Source organism: Delphinapterus leucas, chromosome 10 (genome assembly GCF_059928025.1).
Source record: "Delphinapterus leucas isolate spDelLeu-1000000601 "Yukka" chromosome 10, BTC_Dleu_Yukka2, whole genome shotgun sequence".
Taxonomy (NCBI): Eukaryota; Metazoa; Chordata; class Mammalia; order Artiodactyla; family Monodontidae; genus Delphinapterus; species Delphinapterus leucas.
In genome coordinates, this window is record NC_143138.1 from 93,167,555 (window position 1) to 93,190,607 (window position 23,053).

Consider the following 23,053-nt stretch of genomic DNA (forward strand, 5'->3'; position numbering starts at 1 on the left):
AGTCCTAAACCCAAGGGATGAGCTTCTACAGCGGCCACCTGGCAGGACACCACCACTTATCTGTAAGACAGATGGTCTCCTTCCTCACAATGACCCACTCATGAGGGAGAGCAAACAGACAAGTTGTAAAGGTTAAACATGTCATGAGATTTGTAATAGGCCTGTCAAAGGGGGAAAAAATCTCCAAGAGGGAACCCTCTGACAGGCCAAATGAGGAAGGAGAAAGGCCACTTATTAAGAGCTCTCTGTGAGCTAGGTGCTATATTTGGGTCTGTACATACAGTATTTCCTGCCATCCTATTTTCCTACCGACCAAGTCAGTAGAGTTTGTCATACTCACTCTTTTATAGAAGACGGCCACTGAGTTTCTTTTCAACAGCATAGGAACCTATTTTGGAATGAAACATGTCATCTGGGGAAAGACCCACCAGCCTCACCTGTTCAGGACAGTAGAGTCGGGCCCTTCTGGGTGTCTCCAGTTAGCGCCTTTAACAGGTAACCACCAGGGAGCAGCTGCCACCTCAAAGCAACCCAGAATAAGCTGAGGTTAGCTATGATGCCTCTAGAAAAACACTGACTCAGTCTGTGCAGAAAAAAATCTCTCTTAAGGTCTTCAACTTCCAGTTGACTTACCAAATAACTTTACCAGAATATCAAAAATAAAGATTTATATGTAACTAAATCTAACAAATAAGCATTATCTTGGGAATTCTCTGGCGGTCCACTGGTTAGGACTTGATGTTTCACTGCTGTGGTCCAGGTTCAATCCCTGGTTGGGGAACTAAGATCCAGCAAGCCACACGCTGTGGCCAAAAAAAAACAAAAGCATTATCTCCCATCATAAAGCACCACAGTGATTAAATAAATATGTATCTAAATGGTGTGTGTCTCCAAGAATTTTAAAAGACACACTGCTAGCTAACCCTCTATAATCTCTAACAAGTGAGACAGGTAGTACTCCTCCTATTTAAAAGATGGTGAAACAGCATTAATCTTACAGTTAAGTGCCAGGCTGAAGGTCAACCAAGGTAGTCAGAGACCAAGCTGAAGCATAGCAAAAACAGCTGAAGTGTGTTTTCAAAAGACCCTGGTTAATATCCAGCCCAACAGTTGTATGCCTCTGGGCAAGTTCACTGCTTGCCTGGCCCCAGAGTCCTCATCTGTGAAATGGGAGCAGGCCCGCCTGCCTCACCTACCTCAGACTCAAAGGAGGCTGCATTAGATAGGACTGGGAAGTGCTCAGCCCAGATCCTGTTCCCAGAACCTTACCTCCTACTCTACAGTTTTGTTAACCCAAATATCAATATCAAGTGGCCCTCATTTAGTGATTGATTGAGAACTTGGCTTTGGAGTCAGGCAAAATGAGATGTGACTCATGGCTCTGCCACTCCCACGGTGACCCCTGGCAACCTAATCAACCTCCCCACACCTGTTTTCTCATGTGTAGGTGAAGACAGTAACAATGCCTACCTCAGGGGTTATTACAAGGAGGAAACAGAACATATACACAGGGCTTAGGACTATGCGTAGCACTTAGCAAGCACTCAGTAAAGGGAACCAGTCTCAACTATGGGCCTCATGACAGGAAGAGTTACAAAAAAATTACCATCATCAATGATGCTAATACTAAGGAAAGAAGTTTGCAAATGTTTCTTCTAATATAAACCAGAGCAGACTCAAGGTTATCCCCATGACAATGTTACTCTCAATCCTCTGCGTCCTGATGAGCCAGCCTGAGTGGAAGAGAAGGGGGAATGTGTTCCTGCTAACAATTACAGCAATCACTGAAAACACCAAACCCTGTCTTGTTCTTTTTTCACATCAGCGCAATCAAAACATTCATGGTATTCCAATCACAATTCGATGGAAAAAGCCAAATTCTTTTATATTTCAACGAAAGAGGCATTGTGTCCTTAAAGGACACTACTGCAAAGTGTTTTATTTTTCAGAGAGCAGGAGAGGTGAAAGGCATGGCTTCTTCCTATTCCTTCTGTGGCACTGCAGAATCTTTAATGGGGAGATGTTCTCGCTGACTACTCTGCTTGATGTTTAGGTGCCAGTGACAGGTAACTCATTCCATGTCAAGGGAAGACCTGCAGAGAAAGCCCAGGTCATCCCACTCTTACATTCCAGTATCTTTACACCACTCACCCACCTCTACCCCACCTCCAACACTAAGGCCACCAGAAGGTTCTATTTCTCAAATAAAAAATAAAAAATTTTTAAAAAAGAAGAAAAAAAACCGAACAGGAAAAATGTTAACCTTCGTTAAATCTGGGTGGTAGGAACTAGAATGCCTATTTTTCTTATACCCTATTGTGTTTTGAAATATTTCATCATTAGCAATTTTTTTAACATCTTTATTGGAGTATAATTGCTAACACAATGGTGTGTTAGTTTCTGCTGTATAACAAAGTGAATCAGCTATACATATACATACATCCCCATATCTCCTCCCTCTTGCGTCTCCCTCCCACCCTCCCTATCCCACCCCTCTAGGTGGACACAAAGCACCGAGCTGATCTCGCTGTGCTATGCGGCTGCTTCCCACTAGCTACCTATTTTACATTTGGTAGTGTATATATGTCCATGCCACTCTCTCACTTCATCCCAGCTTACCCTTTCCCCTCCCCATGTCCTCAAGTCCATTAGCAATTTTTTAATAAATTTATTTATCTATTCTATTACTGACGGGCATTTGGGTAGCTTCCAGTTTGGGCTACTATGAATGGTACTACTTCTGTGAACATTCTTGAAAGCTCATGACTTAGTAAATATGCATAAGCATTTCTGCTGATTGCATACTGTGGGGTGGAACTGCTGGATCCCAGGGTAGACACAGGCACAGCTTTAGTAAAGACAGCTGAACACAAGCCTTAATGGCAGAAGTCCTCCACGGTTCCCGACCTTCTTCAACAGGGAACTTCCATGGAGTTGGCTTGTGTGCGGTAGACCCAGGGCAGCTGCTCCAGTGGCCATTGAGTCCATTCCCTTTCCCTCTCCTCTTCCCCTTAACTCACTCTGGTTGCGAATATTTACTGAGCACCTACTATCTGCCAGGAGCTGAGCCTAATTCCTAAAGGGGATCTTCAACTCCCAGACTCCTCTGAGTATGACTTAAGACAGACGGTATATTGAGAGTTTTTCAATTATTTATTGCACGTATTTATCTTACATGGTTAACTACACAAAGCAGGATACAAAGTGTGAACCTAGGCATTTTATTTTCTTCCAAAAATATCTACAAAACTCAAATTGGTGGGTTCGGGTACCACCTTACACACATCACTTCTATAGCTCCTACTCAACTTCCTCCCTGTCATATACACACACTTGCCTCTCCTTCTAGATATCTGCTTTTCATTTCTCCCACTATCACTCTTGAATGAAATCTTTCACATTTCTTAGCAACCCATCGAAAACAGACCACCTCAGCACTACTGACTTATTAGGCCACATAATTCCTTGTTGGAGGGGTGCTGTCCCGTGCATTGTAGGATGCTCAGCCGCATCGCAGACCCCTCCCCACTAGATGCCAGTAGCATCCTACCCACAACCCAACTATGACAACCAAAACTGTACCCATATTCACCATGCCCCAAACAAGACAAAGCTACGGGTCCTATAAGGGAACCTAACGGCATCGCCACCTGTCAGAAAGACTGTAAGTCCCCATTGTAATGGTCAGATGCAGAGTCAGGAGCCATTTCCACATAGGACACATGAAGAAGGAAAGGTAAGTAATCAAAGTCACCCACAACAGAAGACTGAGCTCAGAGGTAGTACATCATTCATCATAGCCAAGTTTTCCTGGGAAAGCCATGTTTTCTGGCCAAACTAATGGCAAATCCCATCAAGTGTCACCAGGTGCCTTCTTCCAAATATCACAGTTAACTCCATGTTTTTATTTATGTATTTATTTATTAGCATCTTTATTTGAGTATAATTGCTTTACAATGGTGTGTTAGTTTCTGCTTTATAACAAAGTGAATCAGCTATACATAAACATATATCCCAATATCTCCTCCCTCTTGAGTCTCCCTCCCACCCTCCCTATCCCACCACTAGGAGGTCACAAAGCACCGAGCTGATCTCCCAGTGCTATGTGGCTACTTCCCACTAGCTATCTATTTTACATTTGGTAGTGTATAATGTCCATGCCACTCTCTCACTTTGTCCCAGCTTACCGTTTCCCCTCCCCCTGTCCTCAAGTCCATTCTCTACATTTGCATCTTTATTCCTGTCCTGCCCATAGGTTCTTCAGAACCATTTTTTTTTTTTAGATTCCAAATACACGTGTTAGCATAAGGTATTTGTTTTTCTCTTTCTGACTTATTTCACTCTGTATGACAGACTCAAGGTCCATCCACCTCACTACAAATAACTCAATTTCATTTCTTTTTATGGCTGAGTAATATTCCATTGTATATATGGGCCACATCTTCTTTATCCATTCATCTGTTGATGGACACTTAGATTGCTTCCATCTCCTGGCTACTGTAAATAGAGCTGCAATGAACACTGTGGTACATGACTCTTTTTGAATTATGGTTTTCTGAGGGTATATGCCCAGGAGTGGGATTGCTAGGTCGTATGGTAGTTCTCTTTTTAGTTTTTTAAGGAACATCCATACTGTTCTCCACAGTGGCTGTATCAATTTACATTCCCACCAACAGGGCAAGAGGGTTCCCTTTTCTCCACACCCTCTCTGGCATTTACTGTTTGTAGATTTTTTGATGATGGCCATTCTGACTGACGTGAGGTGATACCTCATTGTAGCTTTGATTTGCATTTCTCTAATGATTAGTGATGTTGAGCATCCTTTCATGTGTTTGTTATCAATCTGTATATCTTCTTTGGAGAAATGTCTATTTAGGTCTTCTGCCCATTTTTGGATTGGGTTGTTTGTTTTTTTGATATGGAGCTACATGAGCTGCTTGTAAATTTCGGACATCAATCCTTTGTCAGTTGCTTCATTTGCAAATATTTTCTCCCATTCTGAGGGTTGTCGTTTCTCCTTGTTTACGTTTTCCTTTGCTGTGCAAAAGCAGGTAGGATTGTATTGCTATAAACTTCCATCTTAGAACTGCCTTTGCTGCATCCCATAGGTTTTGGGCCATCGTGTTTCCATTGTCATTTGTTTCTAGGTATTTTCTGATTTCCTCTTTGATTTCTTCAGTGATCACTTCGTTATTAAGTAGTGTATTGTTTAGCCTCCATGTGTTTGTACTTTTTACAGATTTTTTTCCTGTAATTGATATCTAGTCTCATAGTGTTGTGGTCGGGAAAGATACTTGATATAACTTCAATTTTCTTAAATTTACCAAGGCTTAATTTGTGACCCAAGATATGACCTATCCTGGAGAATGTTCCATGAACACTTGAGAAGAAAGTGTGTTCTGTTGTTTTTGGATGGAATGTCCTATAAATATCAATTAAGTCCATCTTGTTTAATGTATCATTTAAAGCTTGTGTTTCCTTATTTATGTTCATTTTGGATGAGCTGTCCATTGGTGAAAGTGGGGTGTTAAAGTCCCCTAGTATGATTGTATTACCGTTGATTTCCCCTTTTATGGCTGTTAGTATTTGCCTTATGTATTGAGGTGCTCCTATGTTGGATGCATAAATATTTACAGTTGTTATATCTTCTTCTTGGATTGATCCCTTGATCATTTTATAGTGTCCTTCTTTGTCTCTTGTAATAGTCTTTAACTTAAAGTCTATTTTGTCTGATATGAGAATTGGTACTCCAGCTTTATTTTGCTTTCCATTTGCATGGAATATCTTTTTCCATCCCCTCACTTTCAGTCTGTATGTGTCCCTAGGTCTGAAGTTGGTCTCTTGTAGACAGCATATATACGGGTCTTGTTTTTGTATCCCTTCAGCCAGTTTATGTCTTTTGGTTGGAGCATTTAATCCATTTACATTTAAGGTAGTTATCAACATGTGTGTTCCTATTACCATTTTCTTAATTGTTTTCAGTGTGTTATTGTAGGTCTTCTTCCTTCTCTTGTGTTTCCTGCCTAGAGTAGTTCCTTTAGCATTTGTTGTAAAGCTGGTTTGGTGGTGCTGAATTCTCTTAGCTTCTTCTTGTCTGTAAAGGTTTTAATTTCTCTGTCGAATCTGAATGAGATCCTTGCTGGGTAGAGTAATCTTGGTTGTAGGTTTTTCTCCTTCATCAGTTTAAATACATCCTGCCACTCCCTTCTGGCTTGCAGAGTTTCTGCTGAAAGATCAGCTGTTAACATTATGGGGATTCCCTTGTATGTTATTTGTTGTTTTTTCCCTGCTGCTTTTAATATGTTTTCTTTGTATTTAATGTTTGATAGTTTGACTAATATGTGTCTTGGCGTGTTTCTCCTTGGATTTACCCTGTATGGGACTCTCTGCACATCCTGGACTTGATTGACTGCTTCCTTTCCCATATTAGGGAACTTTTCAACTATAATCTCTTCAAATATTTTCTCAGTCCCTTTCTTTTTCTCTTCTTCTTCTGGGACCCCTATAATTCGAATGTTGGTGCATTTAATGTTGTCCCAGAGGTCTCTGAGACTGTCCTCAATTCTTTTCATTCTTTTTTCTTTATTTTGCTCTGCAGTAGTTATTTCCACTATTTTATCTTGCAGGTCACTTATCCGTTCTTCTCCCTCAGTTATTCTGCTATTGATTCCTTCTAGAGAAGTTTTAATTTCATTTATTGTGTTGCTCATCGTTTGTTTGCTCTTTAGTTCTTCTACATCGTCGTTAAACATTTCTTGTATTTTCTCCATTCTATTTCCAATATTTTGGATCATCTTTACTGTCATTACTCTGAATTCTTTTTCAGGTAGTCTGCTTATTTCCTCCTCATTTGTTTGGTTTCGTGGGTTTTTACCTTGCTCCTTCATCGGCTGTGTGTTTCTCGGTCTTCTCATTTTGCTTAACTTACTGTGTTTAGGGTCTCCTTTTCGCAGGCTGCAGGTTCATAGTTCCCATTGTTTTTGATGTCCGCCCCCAGTGGCTAACGTTGGTTCAGTGGGCTGTGTAGGCTTCCTGGTGGAGGGGACTAGTGCCTGTGTTCTGGTGGATGAGGCTGGATCTTTTCTTTCTGCTGGGCAGTGGTGTGTTTTGGGGTGTCTGTGACCTTATTATGATTTTAGGCAGCCTCTCTGCTAACGGGTGGTGTTGTGTTCCTGTCTTGGTAGTTGTTTGGCAGATGGTGTCCAGCACTGTAGCTTGCTGGTTATTGAGGGGAGCTGAGTCTTAGCCATGAGATGGAGATCTCTGGGAGAGCTTTTGCTGTTTGATATTACATGGAGCTGGGAGGTCTCTGGTGGACCAGTGTCCTGAACTTGGCTCTCCTACCTCAGAGGCACAGGCCTGACACCTGGCCAGAGCACCAAGCTCCTGTCAGCCAAATGGCTCAGAAGAAAAGGGAGATAAAAAGAAAGAAAAATAAAGTAAAGTTATTAAAATTAAAAATTTTTTTAATTATTAAAAATAAAAAAACTAAAAAGTCATAAAAAGAAGAACACAAGAAAGAAAGAAAGAAGAGAGCAACCAAACCAAAAAACAAATCCACCAATAACAAGTGCTAAAAACTATACTTAGAAAAAAAAAAAAAAGAAAAAGGACAGACAGAACCCTAGGACAAATGGTAAAAGAAAAGCTACACAGACAAAATCACACAAATAAGCATAGACATACACACTCACAAAAAGAGAAAAAGGAAAAAATATATATATATGTATATATAAAAATAAGAGACCTACCAAATCAATAAACAAATCTACCAATGATAATAAACTCTAAGTACTAAACTAAGACAAACATAAAACCAGGAACAAATTAGATGCAGAAAGCAAACCACAAGTCCACAGTTGCTCCCAAAGTCCACCACCTCAAGTTGGGATGATTCGTTGTCTATTCAGGTATTCCACAGATGCAGGGTACATCAAGTTGTCTGTGGAGATTTAATCCGCTGCTCCTGAGGCTGCTGGGAGAGATTTCCCTTTCTCTTCTTTGTTCGCACAGCTCCTGGGGTTCAGCTTTGGATTTGGCCTCAACACTGCATGTAGGTCACCCGAGGGCGTCTGTTCTTTGCTCAGACAGGACGGGGTTAAAGGAGCCGCTGATTAGGGGGCTCTGGCTCACTCAGACCAGGGTGAGCGAGGGGTATGGAATGTGGGGCGAGCCTGCGGCAGCAGAGACTGCCATAATGTTGCACCAGCCTGAGGTATGCTGTGTGTTCTCCCAGGGAAGTTGTCCCTGGATCCCGGGACCCTGGCAGTGGTGTGCTGCACAGGCTCCCAGGAGGGGAGGTGTGGATAGTAACCTGTGCTTGCACACAGGCTTCTTGTTGGCTGCAACAGCAGCCTTAACACTTCATGCCCGTCTCTGGGGTCCATGCTGATAGCTGTGGCTCGTGCCCGTCTCCGGAGCTCCTTTAGGTGGTGCTCTGAATCCCCTCTCCTCACGCACCTGGAAACAACTGTCTCTTGCCTCTTCAGCAGCTCCAGACTTTTTCCCGGACTCCCTCCCGACTAGCTGTGGTGCACTAGGCCCCTGCAGGCTGTGTTCACGCAGCCAACCCCAGTCCTCTCCCTGGGATTTGACCTCCAAAGCCTGAGCCTCAGCTCCCAGCCCCCACCTGCCCCAGTGGGTAAGCAGACAAGCCTCTCAGTCTGGTGAGTGCTGGTCGGCACCGATCCTTTGTGCGGGAATCTCTCCGCTTTGCCCTCTGCACCCCTGTTGCTGCACTACCCTCCGTGGCTCTGAAGCTCCCCCCACCACCACCCCCTGTCTCCACCAGTTAAGGGGCTTCCTAGTGTGTGGAAGCTTTTCCTCCTTTACTGCTCCCTCCCAGAGGTGCAGGTCCTGTCCCTGTTTTTTGTCTCTGCTTTTTCATTTTTCTTTTGCCCTCCCCAGACACGTGGGGAGTTTCTTGCCTTTTGGGAAGTCTGAGGTCTTCTGCCAGCGTTCAGTAGATGTTCTGTAGGAGTTGTTCCACATGTAGATGTATCTCTGATATATTTGTGGGGAGGAAGGTGATCTCCACGTCTTACTCCTCTGACATCTTGAAGGTACCCCTCAACTCAATGTTTTTAAAAACTGTTCTTGAACGCCTGGTCATGTCTCGAAAATAAATGCTATTCTACTATGTTTAGGAACTTATGAAATAAGCACCTTTTGAGAGTCATATATGAGCCAGTTAATTCAAGTTTACATTGCAAATTATGACATCTCTCATTCCTTTTCTGTAACAGAAATACTCTTCAGGTGTGTTGTTTCCAGATTCACAGCAGCAACATGATTGGACTAGCATATGTGACAAGCCTCATCCTAAAAAGAGAAATTTGGGTGTTGGGGGGGGTGGGGAATGGGGTTGCCCATCTACATATATTCTGTTCAACTGAGACGCTTCTAGCTGAGTTACAGCACTCCCTCATATCCAGGGAGAAAAGGACTTAACTTGACCTATTTCAAGTCAACCATCTCCATAGTGACTGTCTTGGGTTTAAGTTGAAACAGCTGTACCAGACAGCCAGCAACCAATTACAATGTAAATAGGATCCTTGTGCGTATTGATATCCCCTTGAGAAATGGACTTCTGAGAGCAAAGACATCGTTTCCCACCTCTCCCTAGGGACATAACCATACATGTAGTAACAGCTTAAAGAAAAGAAAAGGGGAAGACAGCAAAGGTGCCTTTATTCTTGCCAAGTGGTAAATTATGCTTCTCATACACACACAGCCTAGAATGAAGTCGGCACAGGAAAAAGAGCACTGTGTAATTATGCACATTCAAGTGTAAAGATGTCAAGTTCACAACTTTACAACTGTTCTTTTAAAAATTGAATGCATTTAGACAAGAGAATTAAAAAGATGGACATTTCTTGAAACGCAGTATAAACATGACAGTTACCCCATAAAAAGAGCCTGGGAGAATTTTCAACTGGCACCGGGAAACAATGAGAAATCACAGATCTGTTCAAATTCATGAAGTATAAATAAAACTGGGTGAGAATCAAATGCAACTAAAGGAATAAAATGGAATAGAAAGCAAACAATGAGTAAAAATCTCTTTCTTCAACACCTAACACAAATGTAGAAAATTGAGAACTAGGCTAAAATAAAGACTAAAAACAAATTCATCATGAAAATAGATAGGTACTCGAGTCTGACAGCTTATTTCAAATTAAATCCTAAAGCAGGTACCTCGACTACTTAATAGAACACATTAGAGTGAAAAATCCATGCTTTTTCAAACAGAGTACAAATATTTAAGAAATTTAAGGCAGATCTGAAATGTCTCAATACTTTTTGCTTCAGTTCGTAGTGAAATTCCTCATGCTAGAATACACTGCATTCCATGACACCAATCAGTATACTCTAAACATTCATTACGTTTCCTTAAGAGAGTAGCAGAAATCCTATAGACTCACTCATTATAGACAATGTGTAAAAAATAGCCTAACTGAGCAGGCAGACAGCAGAAGAAAGAAAAAATACAATCCTGCAGCCTGTGGAACAACAACCACATTCACAGAAAGATAGACAACATGAAAAAGCAGAGGGATATGTACCAGATGAAGGAACAATATAAAACCTCGGAAAAACAACTAAATGAAGTGGAGATAGGCAACCTTCCAGAAAAATAATTCAGAATAATGATAGTAAAGATGATCCAGGACCTTGGAAAAACAATAGAGGCAAAGATCGAGAAGACGCAAAAAATGTTTTACAAAGAAATACAAGAATTAAAGAACAAGCAAACAGAGATGAACGATACAATAACTGAAATGAAAACTACACTACAAGGGTTCAATAGCAGAACAACTGAGGCAGAAGAACAGGTAAGTGACCTGGAAGACAGAATGGTGGAAATCACTGCTGTGGAATAGAAAAAAGAAAAAAGAATGAAAAGAAATGAAGACAGCCTAAGAGACCTCTGGGACAACATTAAACACAACAACGTTCGCATTATAGGGGTCCCAAAAGGAGAAGAGAGAGAGAAAGGACACAAGAAAATATTTGAAGAGATTATAGTCGAAAACTTCCCTAACATGGGAAAGGAAATAGCCACCCAAGACCAGGAAGTGCAGAGAGTCCCATACAGGATAAACCAAAGAGAAACACACCGAGACACATAGTAATCAAACTGGCAAAAACTAAAGACAAACAAAAATTATTGAAAGCAGCAAAGGAAAAACAACAAAAAACATAAAAGTGCACACCCATAAGGTTAACAGCTGATTTCTCAGCAAAAATTCAACAAGCCAGAAGGGCGAGGCATGATATACTTAAAGTGATGAAACGGAAGAAACTACAACAAAGATTACTCTACCCAGCAAGGATCTCATTCAGATTCGATGGAGAAATCAAAAGCTTTACAGACAAGCAAAAGCTAAGTGAATTCAGCACCACCAGACCAGCTCTGCAACAAATGCTAAAGGAACTTCTCTAAGTGGGAAACACGAGAGAAGAAAACGACCTACAAAAACAAATCCAAAACAATTAAGAAAATGGTAATAGGAACATACAAATCGATAATTACCTTAAACGTAAATGGATTAAATGCTCCAACCAAAAGTCACAGGATTGCTGAATGGATACAAAAACAAGACCCATATATATGCTGTCTACAAGAGACCCACTTCAGACCTAGGGACACATACAGACTGAAAGTGAGGGGACAGTAAAAGATATTCCATGCAAATGGAAATCAAAGGAAAGCTGGAGTTGCAATACTCATATCAGATAAAATAGACTTTAAAATAAAGAATGTTACAAGAGACAAGGAAGAACACTACATAATGATCAGGGAGTCAATCCAAGAAGAAGATATAACACTTATAAATATATATGCACCCAACATAAGAGAAGCTGAATACATAAGGAAAATGCTAACACCTATAAAAGAGGAAATCGGCAGTAACACAATAACAGTGGGGGACTTTAACACCTCACTTACATGAATGGATAGATCATACAAAATGAAAATAAATAAGGAAACAGAAGCTTGAAATGACACAATAGACCACATAGATTTAACTGGTATTTATAGGATATTCCATCCAAAAACAGCAGATTACACTTTCTTCTCAAGTGCACATGGAACATTCTCCAGGACAGATCACATCTTGGGTCACAAATCAAGCCTCAGTAAATTTAAGAAAATTGAAATCACATCCAGCATCTTTTCTGACCACAACACTATGAGATTAGAAATGAATTACAGGGAAATAAACGTAAAAACCACAAACGCATGGAGGCTAAATAATACGTTACTAAAAAACCAAGAGATCACTGAAGAAATCAAAGAGGAAATCAAAAAATACCTAGAAACAAATGACAATGAAAACACGACATTCCAAAACCTACGGGATTCAGCAAAAGCAGTTCTAAGAGGAAAGTTTATAGCTGTACAAGCCTCCCTCAAGAACCAAGAAAAATCTCAAAGAAATAATCTAACCTTGCACTTAAAGGAACTAGAGAAAGAAGGACAAACAAAACCCAAAGTTAGCAGAAGGAAAGAAATCATAAAGATCAGAGCAAAAATAAATGACATAGAAACAAAGAAAACAATAGCAAAGATCAATAAAACTAAAAGCTGGTTCTTTGAGAAGATAAAGAAAATTGATAAACCATTAGCCAGACTCATCAAGAAAAAGAGGGAGAGGACTCAAATCAATAAAATTAGAAATGAAAAAGAAGTTACAACAGACACCGCAGAAATACAAAGCATCCTAAGAGACTACTACAAGCAACTCTATGCCAATAAAATGGACAACCTGGAAGAAATGGACAAATTCTTAGAAAGGTATAACCTTCCAAGACTGAACCAGGAAGAAATAGAAAATATGAACAGACCAATCACAAGTAATGAAATTGAAACTGTGACTAAAAGTCTTCCAGCAAACAAAAGTCCAGGACCAGATGGCTTCACAGGCGAATTCTACCAAACATTTAGAGAAGAGCTAAGACCCACCCTTCTCAAACTCTTCCAAAAAATTGCAGAGGAAGGAACACTCCCAAACTCATTCTATGAGGCCACCATCACCCTGATACCAAAACCACACAAAGATACTACAAAAAAAGAAAATTACAGACCAATATCACTCATGAATATAGATGCAAAAATCCTCAACAAAATACTAGCAAACAGAATCCAACAACACATTAAAAGGATCATACATCATGATCAAGCGGGATTTATCCCAGGGATGCAAGGATTCTTCAATATATGCAAATCAATTAATGTGATACACCATATTAACAAACTGAAGAATAAAAACCATATGATCATCTCAATAGATGCAGAAAAAGCTTTTGACAAAATTCAACACCATTTACGATAAAAAACTCTCCAGAAAGTGGGCATAGAGGAAACCTACCTCAACATAATAAAGGCCATATATGACAAACCCACAGCAAACATCATTCTCAATGGTGAAAGACTGAAAGTATTTCCTATGAGATCAGGAACAAAACAAGGATGTCCACTCTCGCCACTATTATTCAACATAGTTTTGGGAGTCCTAGCCATGGCAATCAGAGAAGTAAAAGAAATAAAAGGAATACAAATTGGAAAAGAAGAGGTAAAACTGTCACTGTTGGCAGATGACATGATACTATATATAGAGAATCCTAAAGTTGCCACCAGAAAACTACTATAGCTAATCAATGAATTTGGTAAAGTTGAAGGATACAAAATTATTGCATAGAAATCTCCTGTATTCCTATACACTAATGAAATATCTGAAAGAGAAATTAAGGAAACACTCCCATTTACCATTGCAACAAAAAGAATAAAATACCTAGGAATAAAGCTACCTAGGGACACAAGAGACCTGTATGCAGAAAACTATAAGACACTGATGAAAGAAATTAAAGATGATACCAACAGATGCAAAGATGTATCATGTTCTTGGATTGGAAAAATCAATATTGTGAAAATGACTATAGTACCCAAAGCAATCTACAGATTCAATGTATCCCTAACAAACTACCAATGGCATTTTTTATGGAACCAGAACAAAAAACCTTAAAATTTGTATGGAGACACAAAGGACCCCGAATAGCCAAAGCAGTCCTGAGGGAAAAAAACAGAGGTGGAGGAATCAGACTCCCTGTCTTCAGACTATACTACAAAGCTACAGTAATCAAGACAATATGGTACTGGCACAAAAGCAGAAACATAGATCAATGGAACAAGATAGAAAGCCCAAAGATATACCCACGCACCTATGGTCAACTAATCTATGACAAAGGAGGCAAGGATATACAATGGAGAAAAGACAGTCTCTTCAATAAGTGGTCCTGGGAAAACTGGACAGCTACATGTAAAAGAATGAAATTAGACACTCCCTAACACCATACTCAAAAATAAACTCAAAATGGATTAGAGACATAAATGTAAGACTGGAAACTATAAAATTCTTAGAGGAAAACATAGGCAGAACACTCTTTGACATAAATCACAGCAAGATCTTTTTTGATCCACCTCCTAGAGTAATGGAAATAAAAACAAAAGTAAACAAATGGGACCTAATGAAACTTCAAAGCTTTTGCACAGCAAAGGAAACCATAAACAAGATGAAAAGACAACCCTCAGAATGGGAGAAAATATCTGCAAACAATTCAACGGACAAAGGATTAATCTCAAAATACATAAACAGCTCATGCAGTTCAATATTAAAAAAACAAACAACCCAATCAAAAAATGGGCAGAAGACCTAAACAGACATTTCTCCAAAGAAGACATACAGATGGCCAAGAAGCACATGAAAAGCTGCTCAACATCTCTAATTATTAGAGAAATGCAAATCAAAACTACAATGAGGTATCACCTCACACCAGTCAGAATGGGCATCATCAGAAAATCTACAAACAACCAACGCTGGAGAGGGTGTGGAGAAAAGGGAACCCTCTTGCACTGTTGGTGGGAATGTAAACTGATACAGCCACTATGGAGAACAGTATGAAGGTTCCTTTAAAAACTAAAAATAGAATTACCATATGATCCAGCAATCCCACTACTGGGCATATACACAGAGAAAACCACAATTCAAAAAGACACATGCACCCCAATGTTCATTGCAGCACTATTTGCAATAGCCAGGTCATGGAAGCAACCTAAATGCCCATTGACAGACGAATGGATAAAGAAGATGTGGTACATATATACAATGGAATATTACTCAGCCACAAAAAGGAATGAAATTGGGTCATTTGTGGAGACATGGATGGATCTAGAAACTGTCATACAGAGTGAAGTAAGTCAGAAAGAGAAAAACAAATATCGTATATGAACACATATATGTGGAGCCTAGAAAAATGGTACAGATGAACCAGTTTGCATGGCAGAAATAGAGACACAGATGTAGAGGAGAAACATATGGACACCAAGCGGGGAAAGCGGCTGGGGTGGTGGTGGTGGTGGTGGTGGTGTGATGAATTGGGCGATTGGGATTGACATGTATACACTGATGTGTATAAAATTGATGACTAATAAGAACCTGCTGTATAAATAAATAAATTAAATTAAATTTAAAAATTAAAAAAAAAGAAAAACGGCCTAAGAGATCTTTAGTATCAAAGAACCCTTTAAAAGTGATCTAGTTGACTCATTCTCAGTTGAGAACTCCATAAACATGGGGAAAGTAGATTTGCAGCTTTTTACTACAGTTTTTTTTTATTGAAGCATAGTTGATTTATAATATTGTATTCGTTTCAGGTGTACAACATATACTCCACTTAAAGTTATTACAATAGCTCTATTTCCCTGTGCTGTACGACATATCCTCGTTCCCTACCTATTTTGTACATAGTAGTTTGTATCTCTTATTCCCCTACCCCTATCTTGCCCTTCCTCCCTTTCCTCTCCCCACTGGTAAACACTATATTGTTCTCTGTATCTGTGAATCTGTTTCTGTTTCATTATATGTATGTTTGTTTTACTTTCTGGATTCTATATATGTGATAAAATACAGTATTTGTCTCTCTCTGACTTATTTCACTTAGCATACCTAATAGGTCCACTTAGCATACCTCTAGGTCCAGGATCTGGGGCTTTTTTAAAAATTCATAAAAACAAGACAAAACAATGTTTTATTTTTTTTAAGTAATTTTTTACTTCTTTAGGCAAGGTGACCAAGTAAACTGATATAACCTATTTTGAAATCAATTTGACAATACTCAGCAAAAGGCTACATCACATGCATACCCATAGGGGAGACTGGCTGAGTCCCTTACTGTGCATCCGTATGAAGGAATACAACATAATAACTAAAAATGATATGCAGGAAAAAAACGTAACTACTTGGATAAATGTTCACAATTTAAAGTGAAAAAAGCCAGTTGCAAGTATGGCTGTACAAATCTGCTTAAAAATATGTCTAGAAAGAGACACACACAGACACACCCCCGCCCCACCAAGAAAAGATTACTGGTATATATACTGAAATGTCTGCAATGATTATTTCTGGGTGGTGAGATGATGGGTGATATTTAATGTTCTTTTTTGTGTCATTTTTCTTTTCTAAATTATCTACAGTGAATACATTTTTTATTCAGATTTTCTAAGTTTGTTCTTCTAACAGAGCTGAGAGTTAATTTACATTGAAAAAACAAAAGTAAGCAATATTAAATAATTATTTATTAATTTAATTAAAATAACATATTCACCATTCTCTATAAACTTTGTTTTTATATTCAGCTTCCAGTTTCATCAATAAGCATACACATTTTTACATATTTTTCCAAATTTATATGTATTGATTGTTTTCATTTACTTTATAAAATATTTTCTTATGCTTTATCTGAACTTCACAACAAACATTTTTAGAGGATGGACAATATTTTCTCATGTTGATGTACTGTAATTTACCAACCAATCTCCTAACATTGAACCACTGAGGTTATATTCAACTTTGTTGCTTTTTTTACTATTATAGATAACACTACAGTGAACATCTTCAAACATGTTCATTTAGTTTTTGCTTTTCCTAAATTTCTAGAACTGGCATCACTGTACCTAAGAGTGTGTTTCTGTGGCTCTTGCTAAAAGTCACCGTGTTTTTTTTAAAAAAATCAACAACGGATTTTTAAAAATCTACCAACATTAATAGATGGTGTGGCTAGTTTCCCTCTGGAAAGAGGGATGAGTATATGTAAAAATCATGGCACCCCAGAGTGAGGTTTTTATTACAACTCTTCACAAGAAGGCTCCATTTAGGTTCCTTAAATTGCTACTGGCTTAACTACAGACATTTTTTCAATGTATAAAACAGGGAAATTACAGAAAGTCTGAATACTATTTGATTGTTTCTGTACTTTTTTTTCATGGCTTACAAGTTCTGAGGCTTCTGAGAAAAAAGGTCAAACAAAAGACAGAATATAGAAAAGGCATATAAGATGCTTTCCCAGCCTGGCTGCATAGTTAACACACGCAGGATTATAGTGCCACAGGATTTTAAAGACGGGAAGGATCAGGGAGGTCGTATATTTAAATTCCCTCATTTTAAGGATGGAAAAATAAGCCCTGAAATGTGGCAGGTAGTGACAGAGCCAGGAAAAGAACCTGCAGCCGCAGATATTCAATTTATAACTCTGTTCTACTATCCAAGCATTTCCCAGTGGCTGTTTCCCAAGTCTTCCACATGACTTTAGAACGTACAGGGGGGAGAAAAAGTAACATAATCAAAGGATTCAAACTAGCCAGGAAAGCACTGGGTTAATCAATTTATACTAGTTTTTAATTGCAGAACTTCTCAAAATCTTTGAACTGCTAACGTAACGGTTATGGTTAAGTTCTAAGTAAGGGGAGGTTTTTTTTTTAACATCCTTATTGGAGTATAATTGCTTAACAATGGTGTGTGAGTTTCTGCTTCATAACAAAGTGAATCAGCTATACATATACATACATCCCCGTATCTCCTCCCTCTTGAGTCTCCCTCCCAACCTCCCTATACCACCCCTCTAGGTGGTCACAAAGCACTGAGCTGATCTCCCTGTGCTATGCAGCGGCTTCCCACTAGCTATCTATTTTACATTTGGCAGTGTATATATGTCCATACCACTCTCTCACTTCGTCCCAGCTTACCCTTCGCCCTCCCCATGTCCTCAAGTCCATTCTCTACATCTGCGTCTTTATTCCTGTCCTGCCCCTAGGTTCTTCAGAACCTTTTATTTTTAGCTTCCATATATATGTGTTAGCATATGGTATTTGCTTTTCTCTTTCTGACTTACTTCACTCTGCATGACAGACTCAACGTCCATGCACTTCATTACAAATAACTCAATTTCATTTCTTTTTATGGCTGAATAATATTCCATTGTATATGTGTGCCACACCTTCTTTATCCATTCATCTGTTGATGGACACTTAGGTTGCTTCCATGTCCTGGCTATTGTAAATAAAGCTGCAATGAACATTGTGGTACATGACTCTTTTTGAATTATGGTTTTCTCAGGGTATATGTCCAATAGAGGGACGGCTCGGTCGTATGGTACTTCTATTTTTAGTTTTTTAAACAACCTCCAAACTGTTCTGCATAGTGACTGTATCAATTTACATTCCCACCAACAGTGCAAGAGGGTTCTCTCTTCTCCACATCCTCTCCAGCATTTATAGTTTGTAGATTTTTTGATGATGGCCATTCTGACTGGAGTGAGGTGATAGGCTCATTGTAGTTTTGATTTGCATTTCTCTAATGATTACCGATGTTCAGCATTCTTTCATGTGTTTGTTGGCAATCTGTACATCTTCTTTGGAGAAATGTCTATTTAGGTCTTCTGCCCATTTTTGGATTGGGTTGTTTGTTTTATTGCTATTAAGCTGCATGAGCTGCTTGTAAATTTTGGAGATTAATCCTTCGTCATTTAATCCTTCATTTGCAAATTTTTTCTCCCATTCTGACGGTTGTCTTTTCTTCTTGTTTATGTTTTCCTTTGCTGTGAGAAAGCGTTTAAGTTTCATTAGGTCAAAGGATCTTGCTGTGATTTATGTCAGTGTTCTGCCTATGTTTTCCTGTAAGAGTTTTATAGTATCTGGCCGTACATTTAGGTCTTTAATCCATTTGGAGTTTATTTTTGTGTATGGTGTTAAGGAGTGTTCTAATTTCATTCTTTTACATGTACCTGTCCAGTTTTCCCAGCACCACTTATTGAAGAGACTGTCTTTTCTCCATTGTATATTCTTGCCTCCTTCATCAAAAATAAGATGACCATATGTGTGTAGGTTTATCTCTGGGCTTTCTAGCCTGTTCCATTGATCTATACTTCTGTTTTTGTGCCAGTACCATACTGTCTTGATTACTGTAGCTTTGTAGTATACTCTGAAGTCTGGGAGCCTGATTCCTCTAGCTCCATTTTTCTTTCTCAAGATTGCTTTGGCTATTCGGGGTCTCCCTAAGAATTTGTCCATTTCTTTCAGGTTTTCCATTTTATTGGCATACAGTTCCTTGTAGTGATCTCTCATGATCCTTTGTATTTCCGCAGTGTCAGTTGTTACTTCTCCTTTTTCATTTCTGATTCTATTGATTTGAGTCCTCTTCCTTTTTTTTCTTGATGAGTCTGGCTAATGGTTTCTCAATTTTGTTGATCTTCTCAAAGAACCAGCTTTTAGTTTTATTGATATTTGCTATCGTTTACTTCATTTCTTTTTCATTTATTTCTGATCTGATCTTTATGATTTCTTTCCTTCTGCTAACTTTGGGGTTTTTTGTTCTTCTTTCTATAATTGCTTTAGGTGTAAGGTTAGGTTGTTTACTTGAGATGTTTCTTGTTTCTTGAGGTAGGACTGTATTGCTATAATCTTCCCTCTTAGAACTGCTTTTGCTGAGTCCCATAGGTTTGGGGTCATCGTGTTTTCATTGTCATTTGTTTCTAGGTATTTTTTGATTTCCTCTTTGATTTCTCCAGTGATCTGTTGGTTATTAAGTAGTGTATTGTTTAGCCTCCATGTGTTTGTATTTGTACAGATTTTTTTCCTGAAATTGATATCTAGTCTCACAACGTTGTGGTCGGAAAAGATACTTGATATGATTTCAATTTTCTTAAATTTACCATAGCTAGATTTGTGACTCAAGATATGATTTATCCTGGAGAATGTTCCATAAGCACTTGAGAAGAAAGTGTATTCTGTTGTTTTTGGATGGAATATCCTATAAATATCAATTAAGTCCATCTTGTTTAATGTATCATTTAAAGCTTGTGTTTCCTTATATATTTTCATTTCAGATGATCTGTCCACTGGTGAAAGTGAGGTGTTCACTTTCACTATGATTGTGTTACTGTTGATTTCCCCTTTTATAGCTGTTAGCATTTCCCTTATGTAGAGGTGCTCCTATGTTGGATTCATAAATATTTACAATTGTTATATCTTCTTCTTGGATTGATCCCTTGATCATTATGTAGTGTCCTTCTTTGTCTCTTGTAATAGTCTTTATTTTAAAGTCTCTTTTGTTTGATATGAGAATTACTACTCCAGCTTTCTTTTGATTTCCATTTGCATGGAATACCTTTTTCTATCCCCTCACTTTCAGTCTGTATGTGTCCCTAGGTCTGAAGTGGGTCTCTTGTAGACAGCATGTATACGGGTCTTGTTTTTGTAACCATTCAGGCAGCCTATGTCTTTTGGTTGGAGCATTTAATCCATTTACATTTAAGATAGTTATCAACATATATGTTCTTATTACCATTTTCTTAATTGTTTTGGATTTCTTGTTCTAGGTCTCTTCCTTCTCTTGTGTTTCCTGCCTAGAGAAGTTCCTGTAGCATTTGTTGTAAAGCTGGTTTGGTGGTGCTAAATTCTCTTAGCTTCTTCTTGTCTGTAAAGGTTTTAATTTCTCTGTCGAATCTGAATGAGATCCTTGCTGGGTAGAGTAATCTTGGCTGTAGGTTTTTCCCTTTCATCACTTTGAATATGTCCTGCAACTCCCTTGTGGCTTGCAGAGTTTGTGCTGAAAGATCAGCTGTTAACCCTTATGGGGATTCCCTTGTATGTTATTTGTTGTTTTTCCCTGCTGCTCTTAATATTTTTTCTTTGTATTTAATTTTTTAATTATTTATTTATTTATTTTTGGCTGCATTCGGTCTTCGTTGCTGTGCACAGGCTTTCTCTAGTTCTGGCGAGCGGGAGCTACTGTTTGTTGCGGTGCGCAGGCTTCTCATTGTGGTGACTTCTCTTGTTGCGGAGCACGGGCTCTAGGTGTGCGGGCTTAAGTAATTGTGGTACATGGGCTCAGTAGTTATGGCTTGCAGGCTCTAGAGCACAGGCTCAGTAGCTCAGTGGCACACAGGCTTAGTTGCTCCGTGGCATGTGGGATATTCCCAGACCAGGGCTCGAACCCATTTTCCCTGCATTGGCAGGTGGATTCTTAACCATTGTGCCACCAGGGAAGCCCCTGTATTTAATTTTTATAGTTTGATTAATATGTGTCTTGGCTTGTTTCTCCTTGAAAATATCCTGTATGGGACTCTCTGCCCTTCCTGGACTTGATTGACTATTTTCTTTCCAATATTAGAGAAGTTTTCAACTATAATCTCTTCAAATATTTTCTCAATCCCTTTCTTTTTCTCTTCTTCTTCTGGGACCCCTATAATATAATTCGACTGTTGGTGTGTTTAATGTTGTCCCAGAGGTCTCTATGACTGTCCTCAATTCTTTTCATTCATTTTTCTATATTCTGCTCTGCAGTAGTTATTTCCACTATTTTATCTTCCAGGTCACTTATCCGTTCTTCTACCTCAGTTATTCTGCTATTGATTCCTTCTAGGGAATTTTTAATTTCATTTATTGTGTTGTTCATCACTGTTTGTTTGCTCTTTAGTTCTTCTAGGTTCTTGTTAAAAGTTTCTTGTATTTTCTCCATTCTACCAAGATTATGGATCATCTTGACTATCATTATTCTGAATTCTTTTTCAGGTAGACTGCCTATTTCCTCTTCATTTGTTTGGTCTGGTGGGTTTTTATCTTTCTCCTTCATCTGCTGTGTGTTCCTCTGTCTTCTCATTTTGCTTAACTTACTGTGTTTGAGGTCTCCTTTTTGCAGGCTGCAGGTTCGTAATTCCTGTTGTTTTGGGTGTCTGCCCCCCAGTGGCTAAGGTTGGTTCAGTGGGTTGTGTAGGCTTCCTGGTGAGGGGACTAGTGCCTGTGTTCTGGTGGATGAGGCTGGATCTTGTCTTTCTGCTGGGCAGGACCACGTCTGGTGGTGTGTTTTGGGGTGTCTGTGACCTTATTATGAATTTAGGCAGCCTCTCTCCTAGTGGGTGGTGTTGTGTTCCTGTCTTGCTAGTTGTTTGGCACAGGGTGTCCAGCACTGTAGCTTGCTGGTTGTTGAGTGGAGCTGGGTCTTAGCGTTGCGACAGAGATCTCTGGGAGAGCCTTCGCCACTTGATATTATGTGGAGCTGGGAGGTCTCTGGTGGACCAATGTCCTGATCTCGGCTCTCCCACCTCAGAGGCACAGGCCTGACACCCGGCCAGAGCAGCAAGACCCTGTCAGCCATACAGCTCAGAAGAGGAGGGAGAAAAAAAAGAAAGAAAACAATAGAATAAAATAAAATAAAGTTATTAAAATAAACAATAAAAAATCATTATTAAAAATTTTTTTAATTAAAAAGTAATAAAAAAAGGAGATAGCAACCAAACCAAAAAACAAATCAACCAATTATAACAAGAGCTAAAAACTATACTAAAAAAAAAAAAAAAAAAAAGGACAGACAGAACCCTAGGACAAATGGTAAAAGCAAAGCTATACAGACAAAATCATACAAACAAGCATACACATACACACTCACAAAAAGAGAAAAAGAAAAAAATATATATATACATATATAAAAGGAGGAAGAGAGCAACCAAATCAATAAATAAATCTACCAATGATAATAAACTCTAAATACTAAACTAAGATAAACATAAAGCCAGGAAGAAATTAGATGCAGAAAGCAAACACCCAGTCCACAGTTGCTCCCAAAATCCACCACCTCAACTTTGGGATGATTCGTTGTCTATTCCGGTATTCCACAGATGCAGGGTACATCCAGTTCATTGTGGAGGTTTAATCCGC

At 39.0% G+C, this 23,053-nt stretch overlaps 1 protein-coding gene across 4 annotated transcripts in view; it reads right to left on the reverse strand.

Moving 5' to 3' along the window:
* SUMF1 (sulfatase modifying factor 1) overlaps window positions 1-23,053 on the reverse strand; it is a 111,604-nt gene that overhangs the window by 57,512 nt on the left and 31,039 nt on the right. For all 4 annotated transcript variants that reach the window (XM_022572512.3, XM_022572509.3, XM_022572510.3 and 1 more), the window contains exon 4: window positions 438-520. In XM_022572512.3, the coding sequence (XP_022428220.1) occupies window positions 438-520 (83 nt within the window). The remainder of the gene's footprint in view (window positions 1-437; window positions 521-23,053) is intronic.